Source organism: Littorina saxatilis, linkage group LG6 (genome assembly GCF_037325665.1).
Source record: "Littorina saxatilis isolate snail1 linkage group LG6, US_GU_Lsax_2.0, whole genome shotgun sequence".
Taxonomy (NCBI): Eukaryota; Metazoa; Mollusca; class Gastropoda; order Littorinimorpha; family Littorinidae; genus Littorina; species Littorina saxatilis.
Window position 1 is genome coordinate 39,289,489 of NC_090250.1, and position 17,542 is coordinate 39,307,030.

Genomic DNA, 17,542 nt, shown 5'->3' on the forward strand with positions numbered 1-17,542 from the left:
ACTCCGTTTTTCCCTCTCATTTTAATGGCTAATAATTCAATACCGAGTATGGAGGCCAAAGGAGAAAAACAGCATCCCTGTCTAATCCCGCCTTCTATCCTAATTTCTTCGCTAAGCCACCCACCGTATCCAATGCAGCTCCAGCTTTCTTTCATTAATATCTCTACCCATCTGACAAATTCGTTGCCAAACCCAAACTTGGAAACACATACGTCATGTACTCTTGCGATATCGAATCAAAAGCTTTCTTAAAATCAACAGCAAGCATGGCTCCAGGTATATCATTTTGTTGAGCACTGTGTACCACGTCGTCAACCATTCTCAGTAGGGACGCTATGTCCCGCCCCTTTAAAAAAGCAACCTGGTCAGGCTGTATGATGCTGTCAACTACACTTTGCATTCTCAACGCTAAACATTTAGCCAACACTTTATAGTCAGCATTTGTTAACGTGATTGGCCTCCAGTTATTCAAATTTTCTCTTGGGAGTTCTTTTCCTTTGTGTATTAAGGTTATTACTCCTGCGGATTGAGAATATGATAGGTTCCCTTTCTGAAATGCATAATTATACGAATTCACAATAACATATTTCAATTTCACCCAAAAACATTGATAAAATTCCACCGTTAATCTATCTAATCCTGGTGCCGAGCCGTTATTTAATGTCATCAGGGCTCTAGCCGCTTCTTCTACTGTAATTAGCCCTTCACAACTATCTCTCTCTAAATCATTTAATTGAGGTACTTCATCTCCCTCAATAAACGTATCAACTCTTCCAAAAAGACCTTCTTTCGGAACTTTTTTCTCAAAACATTTCAAAAAATGCTCTCTCTGAGCTTCCAAAATGCGTTTTTGGTCCGTTAGTACATTTTCGTCTTCTGTGGTCAAAACACTCATAACCTTCGAATTCCCTCTACTCTTTTCTAAATTAAGAAAAAACTTCGTATTTTTTTCCCCTTCTGCAATCCATTTTATTCGTGATCTAATCATGGCACTTTTTGTTCTAATCTGTTCATGTATTTCTAACTGTAAACGAATCTTGTGTCGTCTTTCCTGCAATAATTCATTCAAAGGTTCATGACTTAGGTTCAAATCACAATCGTTTAATTCTGTATATAAACTTAGTTTATCATTTTTTGTCTCTTCAGCAATTCCCATTTTAACTGGACATCCGTTTGTTCTTGCTCACGCATAAACTCATCTATAGCCGAATTCATAAATTGTACATATTGCAGATCATGTAATAACTCATTATTAAACTTCCAAAATCCAGGACCTCTGGCAACCTCTGAGCACTGTATTACTGTATAGACGCATCTGTGATCGGAGTATGGAACCGAAAACATATTACATTCTTGACAATTGTTTACAATTCCATCACTTATAAAAATATAATCAATATAATAAAATATAATAAGCTTACTGCTTACTCGTTCTTTAAATAGTTGTGGTTGTTGTTGTTCTTTTTCCCCTGACAGAAACATGCATTGATTCATGTCTCATAGATTGATGTGTGTCTCAACAAGCAAGGTAACTCAACTCAACTCAACTCAACTCAACTCAAATTTATTAATCCATATGGAAATTATGTTGTAACAATACTCATTTCCAATCAAAAGAATAAGAATGCATAATAAAAAATAAAAACATCATAAGAAAATAAGTGAGTATGATTATTATGAGTATGATCACAGTCTCACTAACGCAAACAGTCATCCGTCAAGTCAAGTCTGCCAACACACAACTCACTCACACAATAACAACAGCAACAGCAATACAATTTAACAAAAACCATAATTCCAATAACAAAAAGACGTCCAAGAGTCCACCTCCACATCCACGCACACACAAGGTATACAAAGCACCACATGTCGACTAGAACACCGCACATTTGAACTACGGTAATACAGTTACTAAAAATACATACATTACAGATAACCCAGCAACAGAGTACAGTAATAATTATGACAGAGAAACATGATAGAGGCCTCTAACATGTGATTGGTTGAAAGCATGGATAGCTCTGGGAACAAAAGAATTGCGGAAACGTGACGTTCTAGCAACCATAGCCCTCAGTCTACCACTCCTGTCAATGCGTCGAGAGTCAAATTCAGGTTTCAGTGGGTGTGTCTCGTCAGCCAAAATTGAGGTCAGTCGGTCATCAATTTCCAGTCACTATTGACAGTCCCTCATTTTCAAAATGCTAATTATTAGCTTCCCAGTAGCAGTGAGCCTCTCAATAACATACTATCAATTGTTGTACACACACACACACACACACACACACACACACACACACACACACACACACACACACACACACACACACACACACACATTATAAGATGTTTGATGGGTTGTTGACAGACCAGCTTTTTTGTCGGTCCGAGGGGGAGCATATCGTCTTTTGTTTCATATTTATTGACTAAGCCCTATATTAACTGTTATATGGCTTCTCAAAGGCCAGAACATACAGAGAGACAAAAGCCGCCAGACCCCATGACAAACAGAACTCTACAATCCACAGGTGTTGCCTCCACACACACACACACACACACACACACACACACACACACACACACACACACACACACACACACACACACATACACACACACACACACACACACACACACAGAAGCCGTATATATCTATCTACAGGGTGGGCCATAAAAAGTGTCCAGATTTAATTTGTTAATATTTTTCCTGTAAAGTGATATTTTCTTTTCTGTTTCAGATAGAATTTGAGACAAGCATCTTAGAATTCTTTTAAAGCCTGAATGGATCGCATTCCAGTACAGGAAAGGACCAAAATCGTTGAACTTTACTTTGCTACCAATTCTGTGGTAAAACTAGAAAACTGTTTTTGCCTCTTGATGTCCAAATTGACCTCTTTGAAAAAACTGTGGTCCCTATTTTACTTTACGGTTCTGAAGTATGGTGCCCTTACATGTCTGATCTAGCTAACAAATGACAGATACGATTTTTTAAGATGATTTTGAAAGTTGGCAAATCAACACCAACAAACATGGTTTTGGGTGAATTAGGTCAGTTCCCTGTAAGTATTCAAGCGAAATGTCGTATGTTGAATTTTTGGTACAAACTTGCATTTTCTAATGGTTCTGACAAACTTTCTTGTGTGACATATCGTTTTTTGTTTAAAATGTATGAATCTGGTGTATACAAGTCAAAATTTTTGCTTTCTGTCCATGGTGTTCTAAATGAGTTAGGCTTTAGTGATTTTTGGCACAATCAAACTATCGATAACGTAACGGATAGTGGTTATTTTAATACTTTCAAAGCACTGATGAAAAATAGGCTACAAGACCAATTTGTCCAAACCTGGCATTCAGAAATAAATAACAATGAGTTTTATTATAATTATAGAATGTATAAAGAGAATTTTGAGTTTGAAAAGTACTTGTCCATCCTGCCGGTTAATTTAGCAAACGCTGTTTTAAAATTTAGAACACTGAATCATAAATTGCCTATACAAAAAGGTAGGACTCTTGGTATTCCCAGACAAGACAGAATCTGTCACAAATGTTCATCAGGTGACCTTGGGGACGAGTTCCATTATATTCTTGTATGTCCTTTTTTTACCAATTATAGAAAACAGTTGTTACGGTGCTATTATTATGCCCGCCCCAATTCAGTTAAATTCAGAGAGCTTTTTTCCACTACAAAAAAGAGTTTATTGCTAAAACTCGCAAAGTTCATGACACTTGTCATGGACTGTTTGAGAAGCGAGTAAAATTTAATTCTCTTTTAGCTTTATACTCCGTTATCTGTTTTGTGTTGTTTGTAATAGTATTTTTGTCCTTATGTTAACTCACCCATCACCCCCCCCCCTCCCCCTTCCCCCCATTTCCCATAGTAAAGAAATGTATGTAATTACTTTGTGTGTTTTATTATTATTATTATTATTATTATTATTATTATTATTATTATTATTATTATTATTTATTATTATTATTGTTGAATTGTTTCTTGTATTGTTTTTGCTCTCCCTCACCCCTAAACTCCCTTTTCTGTACACAGTCTGATTTCTTTTTGTTTTAGTTCCTTTTATTTGGTGTTGAAAGAAATGTGTTTTTACTGTGTTTTTTTAATTTTCCATGTACCCTCACGGGGTTTTTATCGGAATAAAACTTGACTTGACTTAACTTGACTTGACTTGACTTGGTTCTCGCCCAGCGCACTTTTCGGAGAGAGTTCCCTGGCACACACTGTCCATGTGCGAGAACTGTGAAGCGCCTCGTGGATAAATTCAGGGTTATGTCCTTTATTGTTATCTGCGAGACTACCAGTGTTCCTGAATTTATCCACGAGGCGCTTCACAGTTCTCGCACATGGACAGTGTGTGCCAGGGAACTCTCTCCGAAAAGCGCGCTGGGCGAGAACCACAGAATTGGTAGCAAAGTAAAGTTCAACGATTTTGGTCCTTTCCTGTACTGGAATGCGATCCATTCAGGCTGTAAAAGAATTCTAAGATGCTTGTCTCAAATTCTATCTGAAACAGAAAAGAAAATATTACTTTACAGGAAAAATATTAACAAATTAAATGTGGACACTTTTTATGGCCCACCCTGTATATATATAAATATATAGAGATAGATGACAGTGGATTTTTCGATAAATAGATTCGACCTTTGCACTTTTACAGTGAGGACAACTTACGGGTACATGCAAGGAAAGCCGCGTTCTGGACAGTGCAGTGACCTTCTAAAAATAGTAACGGGAATATGGATCGACGCCACACGAAGGAAGGGAGATAAACGCAAAACACTGGAGAAGATAAGGAAGAGTTACTGGGAATGGATGTAGTGGATCTACAGAAAAACCAAAATCGGTTCAGCGCTGCGCGCTGAGAGCACGTGTTGAAAATTCTCATCGACCAGGTTGTGTCCGGGGTCTACCTGAATATGCCCACCAAATTTGAAGCAGATCCATTGAGAACTTTGGCCGTGCATCGCGAACACACACACACACACACAGACAGACAGACATACAGACACACAGACAGACAGACACACAGACAGACAGACACAAGTCGTATATATTACCCAATATTGACGGACTGTGTGATGATATCTTCTGCTATGGTCTGTTGAGACAGTGATATCAAAATCGAGACCGGAGGTCGAGATTTTGATATCACTGTCGAAACAGACCAATAGCAGAAGATATCATCACACAGTCAGTCAATGTTAGATATATTGCTAATTCTCTGGACATTTTGTATTTACTGTAAAGAAATTACAAAAGTATTTGTCAGTTTTGGCTGTTCCATATCCCTCCCTCTGATTATTATTTCTTTTTGTTCACGCTTTTCTTGTACTTTTCAGTATTTCAAAATGTCTTTTCTTTCAAAAAGTCTTTTGTCACTTGCTGAACTAAATTCTGGGATAATTACATTTTCATATATTTTTGTTTGTTTTTAAATTTAGGTGTTTTTGTTTTTGAAGTGGGGAAGCAATAAAGAGGTCGTCGATATCAAAACTGATATCGACGGAAATGTCGTCGATATCACTTTTGCACTGAGCTCAATTATTTTGCCCAATTGACCAATGGAAATCCACGTAACATATGAAATAGCAATATATATAGATATACCATTGTCATCATTTTTACGAGTGTTCATTCATAACCAGCTGGGGAATAAATAACGTTGTTCCCCATGTAACAAATCAAGGTGGTGAATGGATTTCAGCTTTCAGGTGAAACGTGGATGTCAAAATAAAAGCCAGTGAGGCTGATTGTTTGATGTGTGGAACCATCGCGGCTTTGGATTCGTGTTTCCGAGGACATCGATTGTAAACATTCATTCTCAAAGACCCAATCAATATTGATGATTACCGCTGCGACTCATGGTCAATTTGCAACTTATCTCTGTAATCGCTAAATCCACGAAAAGTCACAAAACACTTATAAGAAAAGGAATATGCTCAAAACGTACTGAATAAGATGGCAGCTCTGTACATTTTCAGACTGGAAGAAAAGCGACGAACAAGTTAAGTCACAGTTTGACGTCACAGACAAGTATAAGGCCTAAAAAAAAAATAGGTGTGGTTACGGTAACCCGACCTACCCTATTTTTAGGGGCCGATCCTATAACTTTTTATTACATTTGTCAAAACAAAAACAAAACCGAGTGCAAAAAACGCAATGAAAGCGAAAGCGCCCGAGTCGCACACTTATTTCCCTGTCAAGTAGGTTTAATTTGTACACATTAGAAAAAAAAGTTAAAAAAAAAAAAGTGATTGCCTACCTACCTACCCTATTTTTTTTGGCTATGTTACCGTAACCACACCTATTATTTTTTTTGGCCTAACGTGTTATCTCAAACTTTTGATGCTTTGGGCCCAGCATTGCATTCTTAAAATCACGTTCAGAATAGGGATCCCCATGTCATTTTGTGCGTACCTTTGCTCATCCAAAATTATGACAAAAACGATGTTTGGTGGCTTGTTGTCAGACCAGCTTTTTTTGTTGGTCCACGGGGACCATATCGCCTTCGGTTTTCATATTTATTACCCGCGGCAGTCGGCTTAAGTCGATAAAGATGAAACCGAAGACGATATGGTCCCCTCGGACTAACAAAAAAGCTGTTCTGCCGTCAAGCCACCAAACAAGCCACCATCAAGCCACCAAACATCTTATATTATTTTATTCTTTACAACAATAAACATTCGATAATCAAAAACAAAACAAACAAAATAATCCAAAAAATATAGAAAAAAAATCAGAAACTCACCTCTTTAGTGACATGACATGAACGTCCTCAACCCAAGGGCTGTCGTATCAAGTACATGTATCAGATGTGAAGAACAAAAGAACACGTACAAACGCAGGCAACCCAATAACAGAAATTAAATGCTGTTATCTCCGATGTTAAATTACTTTGCTTCTGAACTGTGAACAGCTAACTGTCTTCCCATCTCAATTGTAGTGCCGCTTCACAATGCGTCTTTGTGAGATCTCAGAAAATAATACGAGTCTTTCAACTGTTTGCATACCTCCAATGTTTTCCTTTAATTAAAATAAAAGTTTAGAGGAGTGCGCATGCGTCAAAATAGCCTTGCGAAACCAGGAAGGAATCAAGCTGAACATGAGCAGAAAAGTCACCCGCAGCTGAGGGCTCTTGAATAAAAGTTGGAACCACTTGACTTGATTACCTAACTACGTGTCTCCTTGGTTTAAACAATGTTTATTCATAATTTACATGTTCAGGAAATGTACATCGATATAAGGTGAAAACAACAACAAGCCTACGGCTTATGGTGGTGTCTTCAAACACGTTGCTCCTTAACTGCAGATAATTAGAACAATAGAATTGGCACACTTTGGGTACTTTGACATACGAGGAGAAAGACATTTTATGTGTTATGCCATTCTTACTGATGCAGGTGTCCATCGCATGGGCGGTTTTCGTCAAGTTTAAGGGGTACCATGACACAAACCACTGTATTGCAGCAAAGACAAAGTTGATTGCTTCGAAACTTTCAGTATATCATGCCTACAAACCATACTTACTTTGAATACAATTTTGAGTTGTTACAGGTACATGTATTTGTTAAGATGTTATGCAATCTTCCCGAACATGTTATAAAACTCGTCACGGGTTTTTGGACTTTCATAAAAAAAAGAATCATGACTTCGCATGCAGACAAATGATTGATTCAAATGCTTCGAAAGATTCATTTAGGCATGACCACTTGTGTAAATTTACTAATCCTGTAAACACGATTGACATTTTTGGGATGATCGCTGTGCAAAAGCTATGCCCAATCATGCGTGACCGCAGTGGGTATTGAGAGGCACACAGCGGTAGTCGATTTTAATTAAAACAAATTTAAAAAGTCGCGTGAAGCGATATAAAAACATTAAGTCAATCGTTAACAAACTATAAAGATCAATAACCCCCCAAAAAGTCATCGCCGAGACTACCTTGGGATAGTCTCGGCTAACCTGAAGACCGAGGCGGGTCACTCTCGTCTCCGCGAAGCAAGCGACCAAAGTACTTACTGGACCTATTTTTTCCCCGTCTGAGCTCATTATTAGAGTAAACATGAAATATATAATATTTCGGAATTCAGGAGAAGATGAGGATTACAATGCGATCATTGTTTTTATCTGTAACTGAAAAATTGATTTTCATGACAACTTTAATTAGCAAACTAATTAACTAATTTTTAAGCTTCCGAGCTGAAATGCAATCCCATAGTCCGGATGCCGTCGAAGATCGCTTGACAAAAATATCTATCAATTTGGTTGAAAAATGAGGGCGTGACAGTGCGGTCTCAACTTTCATTAAAAGCCCTATATGACGTCATCAAAGATAGTTATCAAAAACACGAGAGAAAAAAACGTCTTGGGATATCAAACCAAGGAATTCCCATGTGAAGTTTCATGAAGATCAGTCCAGTAGTTATCTCGGAATCGCTCCACAGATACACACAGACACACACAGACACACACACACACACATACACCACATGCACACCCTCGTCTCGATTCCCCCGTCTGTGTTAAAACATTTAGTCAAAACTTGACTAAATTTAAAACAAAAGCCTGCACGTTCCATTTTGTTCTCATGTGTTTTCATGAGTAGCAAATTGAAGCGAGTGGTCATACTCAAATGCAGCTTTGGCAGTACTTGCGACAATTATTTTGTCTGTCCTGTATGCATAACTTTTTTAGACCACAAAACTGTGAAGGATTTTAAGATATGGTACGGGAGACTGCATACCATTAGCTTGTGGATATACCTTTATTGATCCAACATTAATTTCACCTAAAGTTTGTAGGCATAAAATCATGGAAGTGAGCAACCCACTTAGTAATTGCTGAAATACAGCGCTTTTTGTCATGGTACCCCTCAATATTGACGAAAAGATCTCCCGTTGTCGACTGCTCATGCAATCGAAACCTGCATGAGTAGTGACTATTATAAGATGTTTGATGGGTTGTTGACAGACCAGCTTTTTTGTCGTCCGAGGGGGAGCATATCGTCTTTTGTTTCATATTTAATAAATATGAAACAAAAGTCGATATGCCCCCCGAGGACCGACAAAAAAAAGCTGGTCTGACATCAAACCACCAAACATCGTTTTTGTCATCATTTTGGTAGTGAGAAAATAAGATAACAATCAACACAGGGAGCCATGCTTTGAAACACGGGTTCCGTTCTGATAACCACACGAGTTCCGTGCGGATAACCACTGGCAATCAAAGCTGGCGTGTGAAAGCAACTTTCTGTATTTTTGAGTTCATAAAATGTTGGGATGAATATGTCAGGTTTGAGGATGCACAGTTCTGTTTGTTCATCTCGGTATTCCACTCCCTCGACTTTCAGTTGTGAGTATTAAGCTTAGTAATCGAATGTGGAAGCTACGTTGAGTCAAAAGTCACAGAAGATTTGCGTCGTGCAGCGAAGGAAAGAATCGCGATCTTGTTTCCGACTCAGTAGGCCTACCTCTTTGTTTTTCATTAGACCTGTCAATCTGCTTGCTCGGCTTTGTTAGATGTTTGCATATCTTGTTGCTATTTTCTTTGCTTTTATCATTATTTCTTATTTGTGCTTCGTTTATCGATACGTCTTGTGCACGGGTCAAAATGTGTGTGTCAGGGGTCAATTGGTTTGACTTGAACTTGACGTTCGTGTTTCTTACACAAAGATACACGCACTCCATGACTTTGTAAGAAGACATAACATATCGGTAGGTTTCATTTGTTTGTGACGAATTTATTGAAGTAGTTTTGGTTTTTTGTTTACTTTTGCCAGTTTGCCAGTTGGTTTTTGGAACTTTGCAAAGCAGTCACTGTGTCTTGTCGTCTGTTTAGGTCTGGGGAAACGCCAATGAAAAGAGCCGAAGAATCCTCGACCGTTTCTATTGGGTTTGCTTTTGATGATTATCCTAATCCCCTTCACTGCGTATGCGACTGAGAGGGTGGGGGGGGGGGGGGGGCTGATTTTATTACCGGTGCAGCACCCCATTCTGTCCCCCAGCTGAAAGTGTCTTCCGGGGGGCGTGTTGCTAACCCAAACTACCCCCCGGGGGACCATTTGGTATCACAAGTCTGTGAAAATTGGAAAATATGATTGCATTGTATTAATTTTCTCGAGTGAGCAAAACGCCCAAGTTTTTTCTCATGGGAGTGGCGCTGGCCCCGGTGCAAAGGGAGCTTCCCCTACAAAAAGCGTGCAGAAGAAGCTCTTTGCTGGAAAAGAAATGCATGTGTACCTCGATGAGTTTCCGCTGCAACTACTCAGTTATTACGGCCATGTGTTTGCTGAAGACCTACCATCAGCCCCGTAACTTCGTTTGGGTATATTCCTCTTCTTTAGGAGTAATTTGTCTGTCTGTTCATTGTGTGTGTCGGAGGGGGAGTGGGGGTGTGATTCTGTTAATTGACAGTTCTCACACAGTTTTTGCTAATGATTGTTATTTAATGAGTTAGTTGTTACCATTGTTCCCTCATGGGCGAGGGCTATTTGTAAAAGAGCAGCAATTGCTTATATCATTTCCCTCGAAAGTCAGTAAACATTATCTCTCTATCTTTCTCTCTTTCTCTCTTTCTCGCTCTCACACACACACACACACACACACACACACACACACACACACACACACACACACACACTAACACACACAGATACAGACATACATGACACAGAGTGCAAATCAAAACCGTCTTTACATTGACTTCTTTTATTAAACAGAGCCTTAGCATGGAAAACAATTCCATTCAGCTACACATCATATAAAAACAAAATTGTAAAAAACCACAAAAGTACCCAATGCCTGTCCTAGGGCGGTTAAGTCCAAAAAATGTTAAATATTTTTTATTTTAAAAGTAAAACTGTGATTAAAGGGATAACAGCTACACATCATATAAAAACAAAATTGTAAATAAAGCCACAAAAGTAACAAATGCCTGCCCTATGGCGGTTAAGTAAAAAAAAAGTTAAATATTTTCTATTTTAAAAGTAAAACTGTGATTAAAGGGACAACATAAGACGTAGACCTCTTATCAGTATCAATCTAATAAATGTTCATATACGAGGCAATAATCAGAAACTATAAGTTCCAGAATCTCCTTTTTCTGTGTTCTCTGTGGTTATAATTTAATCAATGAGCAATGGCTTTTCAGATCTTAACATCCTTTGAGGCTGGAGTCTAAAATGACAAACGGTTGAAAGCCTGAGAATATGTGGTATCAGACTTAAGTCCTTGTTTCTATATATATATATATATATATACGGCTTGTGTCTGTCTCTGTGTCCGCGATGCACGGCCAAAGTTCTCGATGGATCTGCTTCAAATTTGGTGGGCATATATATATATTCAGGTAGACCCCGGACACAACCTGGTCGATGAGAATTTTCAACACGTGCTCTCAGCGCGCAGCGCTGAACCGATTTTGGTTTTTATGTTCATCTTCCCAGATCCATTCCCAGTAACTCTTCCTTATCTTCTCCAGTGTTTTGCGTTTATCTCCCTTCCTTCGTGTGGCGTCAATCCATATTCCCGTTACTATTTTTAGTCCACAACGCTCAATCCATATTCCCTTTACTATTTTTAGAAGGTCACTGTCCACAACTCTTCCTTATCTTCTCCAGTGTTTTGCGCGTTTATCTCCCTTCCTTCGTGCGCCGGCGAAGCCGGCGTACACCCGGCTTTGCCGGGTCCCAGGCGCAGCCGGGTATTCGGCTCTACTTCTTCCCGGCAAAGCCGGTACCCGGCGAAGCCGCTAATCATCTAGTATAAGATAATGTAAGAAACTTGAGTATGGGGTACAGTATTATACTTTTGCACAAGAATCACCACTGAATAAATTAGTAAAATTGCAAAAGAAAAAAATCATTTTCGAGCTGAAGTACACATGTATATATCTGGTTTTACTCAGTTCTTTAAAATGATGTCTTTATTTTTAATTTGGGACATGTCAATTGGGCATTCTCAGTGACCTATTGTAAGTCTGCACATTCTTTAGCACAAATTTACACAGATCTTCTTGATATTCAGATTTATCACACACATTGACACACAAACTTTCTTGATAGTATTGTATACCTTAAATAAGAAAGTGTGTGTACCATGAGCAGTCCCTTTACCAAATACAAACTTTTTTCCCTTCACAGCTCCACACGCAAACAGTGTATCTATCGCAGTTTACAACCATAACACAAAAACATTAAGCAAAACATCCAGACACAAAAGTTCATGAACTATCAAAAAAGAATGCATGTGACCCTTGACTATAAGACTAAGAGCAATTTGACTTTCGATCACAAGTGATTAAATTAAAAACAAATTGCACTGAAGTATTCTGTTTGCATTAATTTTAACACTGCTGTGTATATATAGTTGAAAGACATAAACCAGGAATAAAAAGTTCTTTACAAGTTACTATACAATCAAGCAAATAAAAAGATACAACAACAGATAAACACGTGAACAAAGTCCCACTGAAAAAGTTTGGCACACCTTTTATTCTATGCTGAGTGCTTGCATATGTCAAAGTCTGGGAATAAGCGAAAGTAAATGTGACCCTCTACTACGGAATGAGTCGGATGTCACCTCGCGGGGTTCTGCGCTAGGCCTAATATAGTCCGGGGGTTGTCAGGTATCAGTGTGAGGGTCACCTTAGTCACAGGCTTATAACTCGCACAGTTGTTGCTCTTTTCTGAAACGGTTTTCACCAATGGATAGAGCATAAAACATTCTTTAAAACACTGTAAGAATATAAAAATCATGCAAAGGTGACATGCGACTCATTCCGTGGTGGAGGGTCACAAATAAGGAAAATCAGTAATCAAGGCCCCATTTGAGTATAAGCCACATGTGCTTGGAAACCTTTAGCAGTACACACAATAAAGATAGACGAGGGGGCAATGCAAAAACAGACAGATAGAAACACAGAAACATAAAGAGACTCACTTAGATTGTTATGATGCAAATCATGTTTTTTTTAATCTGGAGTGGCATCTTAGCTCAGCTCATGAAGAACTCAATTATACTTAATGCTTTTTTCACCAAATTCACATCATGGTTAAATTAATTGACAGTTTAAAATAGGACAAAACTGAACATTCACAAGAACTAGCTTTTATAAATGAGCATTTATATAGCGCAACATCATAACTTTACAATGTCTTACACATATTTGAACATGCAGAAAAAACCCATCTCAGGCTTTTATCGTTGACTCATGCCAATTGCATGTTAATATAATCAATCAAACTTTCTAAAACAACAGAAAACGATTATATTAAATCATAAAAGTTAGTGTAACAAACGTCCAATATGATCTGGAATATGGCCATAATACACAATGCCTAATGACAAAAATCCATTGTGTTTAACAATTGAGTGCATACACACACACACACACACACTCACACACATGCACGTACACACACACACACAAACACACAATCAGTCAAATAACAACCTATGGCTACCATAATCCTATGGCATATATATACAAAATGGTATCTCTGTGCTTTCTGACGGCAGACAGTAAAATATATATCACAGGCTAATGAAGGCTAACTGGTTTGAGCGAGTTCACACCAAGTCTTTCTTTCTTTATTTGGTGTTTTACGTCGTTTTCAACCACGAAGGTTATATCGCGACGGGGGAAGGGGGGAGATGGGATAGAGCCACTTGTCAATTGTTTCTTGTTCACAAAAGCACTAATCAAAAATTTGCTCCAGGGGCTTGCAACGTAGTACAATATATTACCTTACTGGGAGAATGCAAGTTTCCAGTACAAAGGACTTAACATTTCTTACATACTGCTTGACTAAAATCTTTACAAAAATTGACTATATTCTATACAAGAAACACTTAACAAGGGTAAAAGGAGAAACAGAATCCGTTAGTCGCCTCTTACGACATGCTGGGGAGCATCGGGTAAATTCTTCCCCCAAACCCGCGGGGGGTTTCACACCAAGTCAACCAAATGCCAACAGGTCATCAACATGCAATGACATAATGCTCATTCGTCGCTAACTAATGTATCAATATGTTAAGAATGTTTAATGCTTTTAGCATCAAGAAAACGACTGCATGTTGCATGCCCTCAATTTCTGACACAAAACACAGTTTCACTGACATAACCATAAAAGATAACAGATGATTGTTCAGAACAAAATTATGTTCTTTTTTTCAGATGAACATCTTAAACAACAGACTATAAAGCCTCAATACAGCAAACACTGGTTAGTTGGCCTCTAGCCGCTGTGACCTGATCTAGCCGCCTGGCAAACCTACTCTGTTCACCTACCCACAGCCAGTTGCTCATTCAAGACATAAAAACAATTAGTTTATGTAACAATCCAATAAAAAAAATATCATGTGGAAACAAATATCATCGCTGTCGTCCGCTAACCGTGTAACCGACAAAATATGAATTTGTTTTTTTTCATCTCAAACCCTAATCACAGACTTCACACATGTCTTCTATAAATATCTTGTGTCTGCAACCAATGGAAATGCTCTAAATTGTCACATGTTGTAAACGCTAACCGTGTATGTGCATGAGAGACGCGAGCAGGCGGGACGGAGTACACGGTTAGGGGACGGAGTACACTGTTAGGCTCTCTCTCTCTTCTCTCTCTCTTGACATATTATGTACCACTTACACGGTTAGCTTGACTCTAACCGTGTAACTTCAGTCAGATTTTCTGTCGTCAAGCGTGTAACTGAAATAATACGAACATTTTTGATAGTTTGCATTTTTTTTATTATATCACATGTTTACACATAGGTAAGGCCAAAAAAAAAAATTGTCTGTTTCTGGTCACCCGACCGACCCTAAATTTCGGCGCCGACCCTAAACTTTTTTTTTCCAAACTCAAAAAATTTTTTTTTTTTTTGGTGGTAAAGGACAGGGTGAGAAAATGAACAACAAAAACGTGTGAAAACGAAAGTCCGCTGACGATTTGTAAATGTGTTGAGTGTCTTGTCTCTATGTATAGTGAATCCAGTCTCTTTGCGCGCTTTTTAAAGTTAGTTTTATTGGTCTACATTTGGGGTAAAAAAAATTAAAAAAATTTAAAAAAAATAAAAATCCCGACCTACCGACCCTATTTTTTTTAGCCATGTTACCAGAAACAGACAATTTTTTTTTTTTGGCCAAAAGCATAAGAAACAAGTTCATGTCAAATGTGGGATGACGTTGCAGCCGTCGACAACGCGTTTTTTGAGGCTCCTGTAAAATCACTGATTCTGCAGTTGCACGGTCAGCGGACGACAGCGACGATATACTTCCGTGGAACCCCAATTTAAGACCTCTCCCCTTTTAAGACATTGCTTTTTTTTAAGATTTTCTCTTCATAAACCCCCATTTTAATTCTTTCTTTCTTTATTTGGTGTTTAACGTCGTTTTCAACCGTTCAAGGTTATATCGCGACGGGGAAAGGGGGGAGATGGGATAGTGCCACTTGTTAATTGTTTCTTGTTCACAAAAGCACTAATAAACAAGAAGAGCAAACGCTCGATCGAGTCACTTTCGCAGTTCTGAATATTATATGAGGCATCAGATGGACAGGAAGAAATTGCTATTCACAACACAATGAGTCACGTTCACATAAAATTTGAGCCCGGTCACTTTTATAGTTTCCGAGAAAAGCCCAACGTTAAGTTGTGTGTTGCCGAACAGAAAAGGCTAGTTATCTCCCTTGTTTTTCTGATAACGTTCGTAAAAGGCTACAGATGTAAATACTTTGATGTAAAGAATAATCCTACAAAGTTTCAATCACATCCGATGAACTTTGTCAAAGATATAAAATGTCTAATTTTTCCTTTGACGCTGACCTGTGACCTTGAAAAAGGTCAAAGGTCAACGAAACCATCGTTAAAGTGTAGAGGTCATTGGAGGTCACGACTAAACAAAATATGAGCCCGATCGCTTTGATAGTTTCCGAGAAAAGTCCAACGTTAAGGTGGTGTCTACGGACGGCCGGCCGGACGGCCGGCCGGACAGACTAACACTGACCGATTACATAGAGTCACTTTTTCTCAAGTGACTCAAAAATTGCTCCAGGGGCTTGCAACGTAGTACAATATATGACCTTACTGGGAGAATGCAAGTTTTCAGTACAAAGGACTTAACATTTCTTACATACTGCTTGACTAAAATCTTTACAAACAATTGACTATATTCTATACAAGAAACACTTAACAAGGGTAAAAGGAGAAACAGAATCCGTTAGTCGCCTCTTACGACATGCTGGGGAGCATAGGGTAAATTCTTCCCCCTAACCCGCAGGGGGGCCCATTTTAATTTAAGACTCCCTCCTTTTTACATTTAGTCAAGTTTTGACTTAATGATTTAACATAGAGGGCCCGGGAATCGAGACAAGGGTCGTGGTGTGTGTGTGTGTCTCTGTGTGTGTGTGTGTGTCTGTGTGTGTGTGTGTGAGTAGAGCGATTCAGAGTAAACTACTGGACCGATCTTTATGAAATTTGACATGAGAGTTCCTGGGTATGATATCCCCAGACGTTTTTTTCATTTTTTTGGATTATGTCTTTGATGACGTCATATCTGGCTTTTTGTAAAAGTTGAGGCGGCACTGTCACACCCTCATTTTTCAATCAAATTGATTGAAATTTTGGCAAAGCAATCTTCGACAAAGGCCGGACTTTGGTATTGCATTTCAGCTTGGAGGCTTAAAAACTAATTAATGACTTTGGTCATTGAAAATCTTATACCACCTAAACACGCATACACTTGTGTATCTCATCTAAAGTCCGGTTAAAACCCAGTAACATGCCCCTAATGGCTTTGCCGTGAGGGTGTAAAACTTGCATTTCTTTCAACAGGGACTGGCAATTAAATTAGGACAGTAATACATGTGATGAGAGGATTGATGCTGTTAGACCAGCAAACAAAATTAATGTTCCAACACACATTGCAGGTGTCCTTTCAAGGCAGGTATAACTGAATGAATAAAACAGACAACAGAGTTTGTTTTTACTAGTGTTCTCTCAGCATAGGGGCTTCATGCAACTGGTACAGCTTTAAAAGAACAGTCCATAGATCCAATGACCCATATTTAAGCCTCAGATATTACAGTTCGTCCTTTGAGTAGCATGTTCTTTGCACAGAGAATTACGTGACCTCGTCTTTCATGGCTGGGTTTGGGCAGCTGTTCCTCTCCCCTAGCTCGACCCCTCCACCTCCCGCCCAAACAGTTATAAAGACAGCTAGTACAACATAGTCAGTTTGTTGGCTCTGATCCCGTTTCCTGTCACCAACTGTAGGCACAGTGTCACTTTTAAGTCAGGAGTCCCCATGCTCTGACATTCATTGACCAATCGGCAATCCAGACGGTCAACAGCTGCTATTAGCATATAGCACAATGACGTTTAACTGGCTGAGCCATCATGACGCTGAAGTTTCAAACTGACTGTTTTTATATTTAGTCAAGTTTTGACTAAATATTTTAACATCGAGGGGGAATCGAAACGAGGGTATGGTGTATGTGTGTCTGTCTGTCTGTGCGTGTGTGTGTGTGTGTGTGTGTGT

At 38.7% G+C, this 17,542-nt stretch overlaps 1 protein-coding gene across 1 annotated transcript in view; it reads right to left on the reverse strand.

Moving 5' to 3' along the window:
- LOC138969187 (uncharacterized) overlaps positions 1–7,000 on the reverse strand; it is a 36,554-nt gene extending 29,554 nt beyond the window's left edge. The window contains exon 1 of the mRNA XM_070341920.1: positions 6,756–7,000. Coding sequence (XP_070198021.1) covers positions 6,756–6,769 — 14 coding nt within the window. The 5' untranslated portion in view covers positions 6,770–7,000. The remainder of the gene's footprint in view (positions 1–6,755) is intronic.
- Between the last annotated feature and the right edge of the window lie 10,542 nt (positions 7,001–17,542).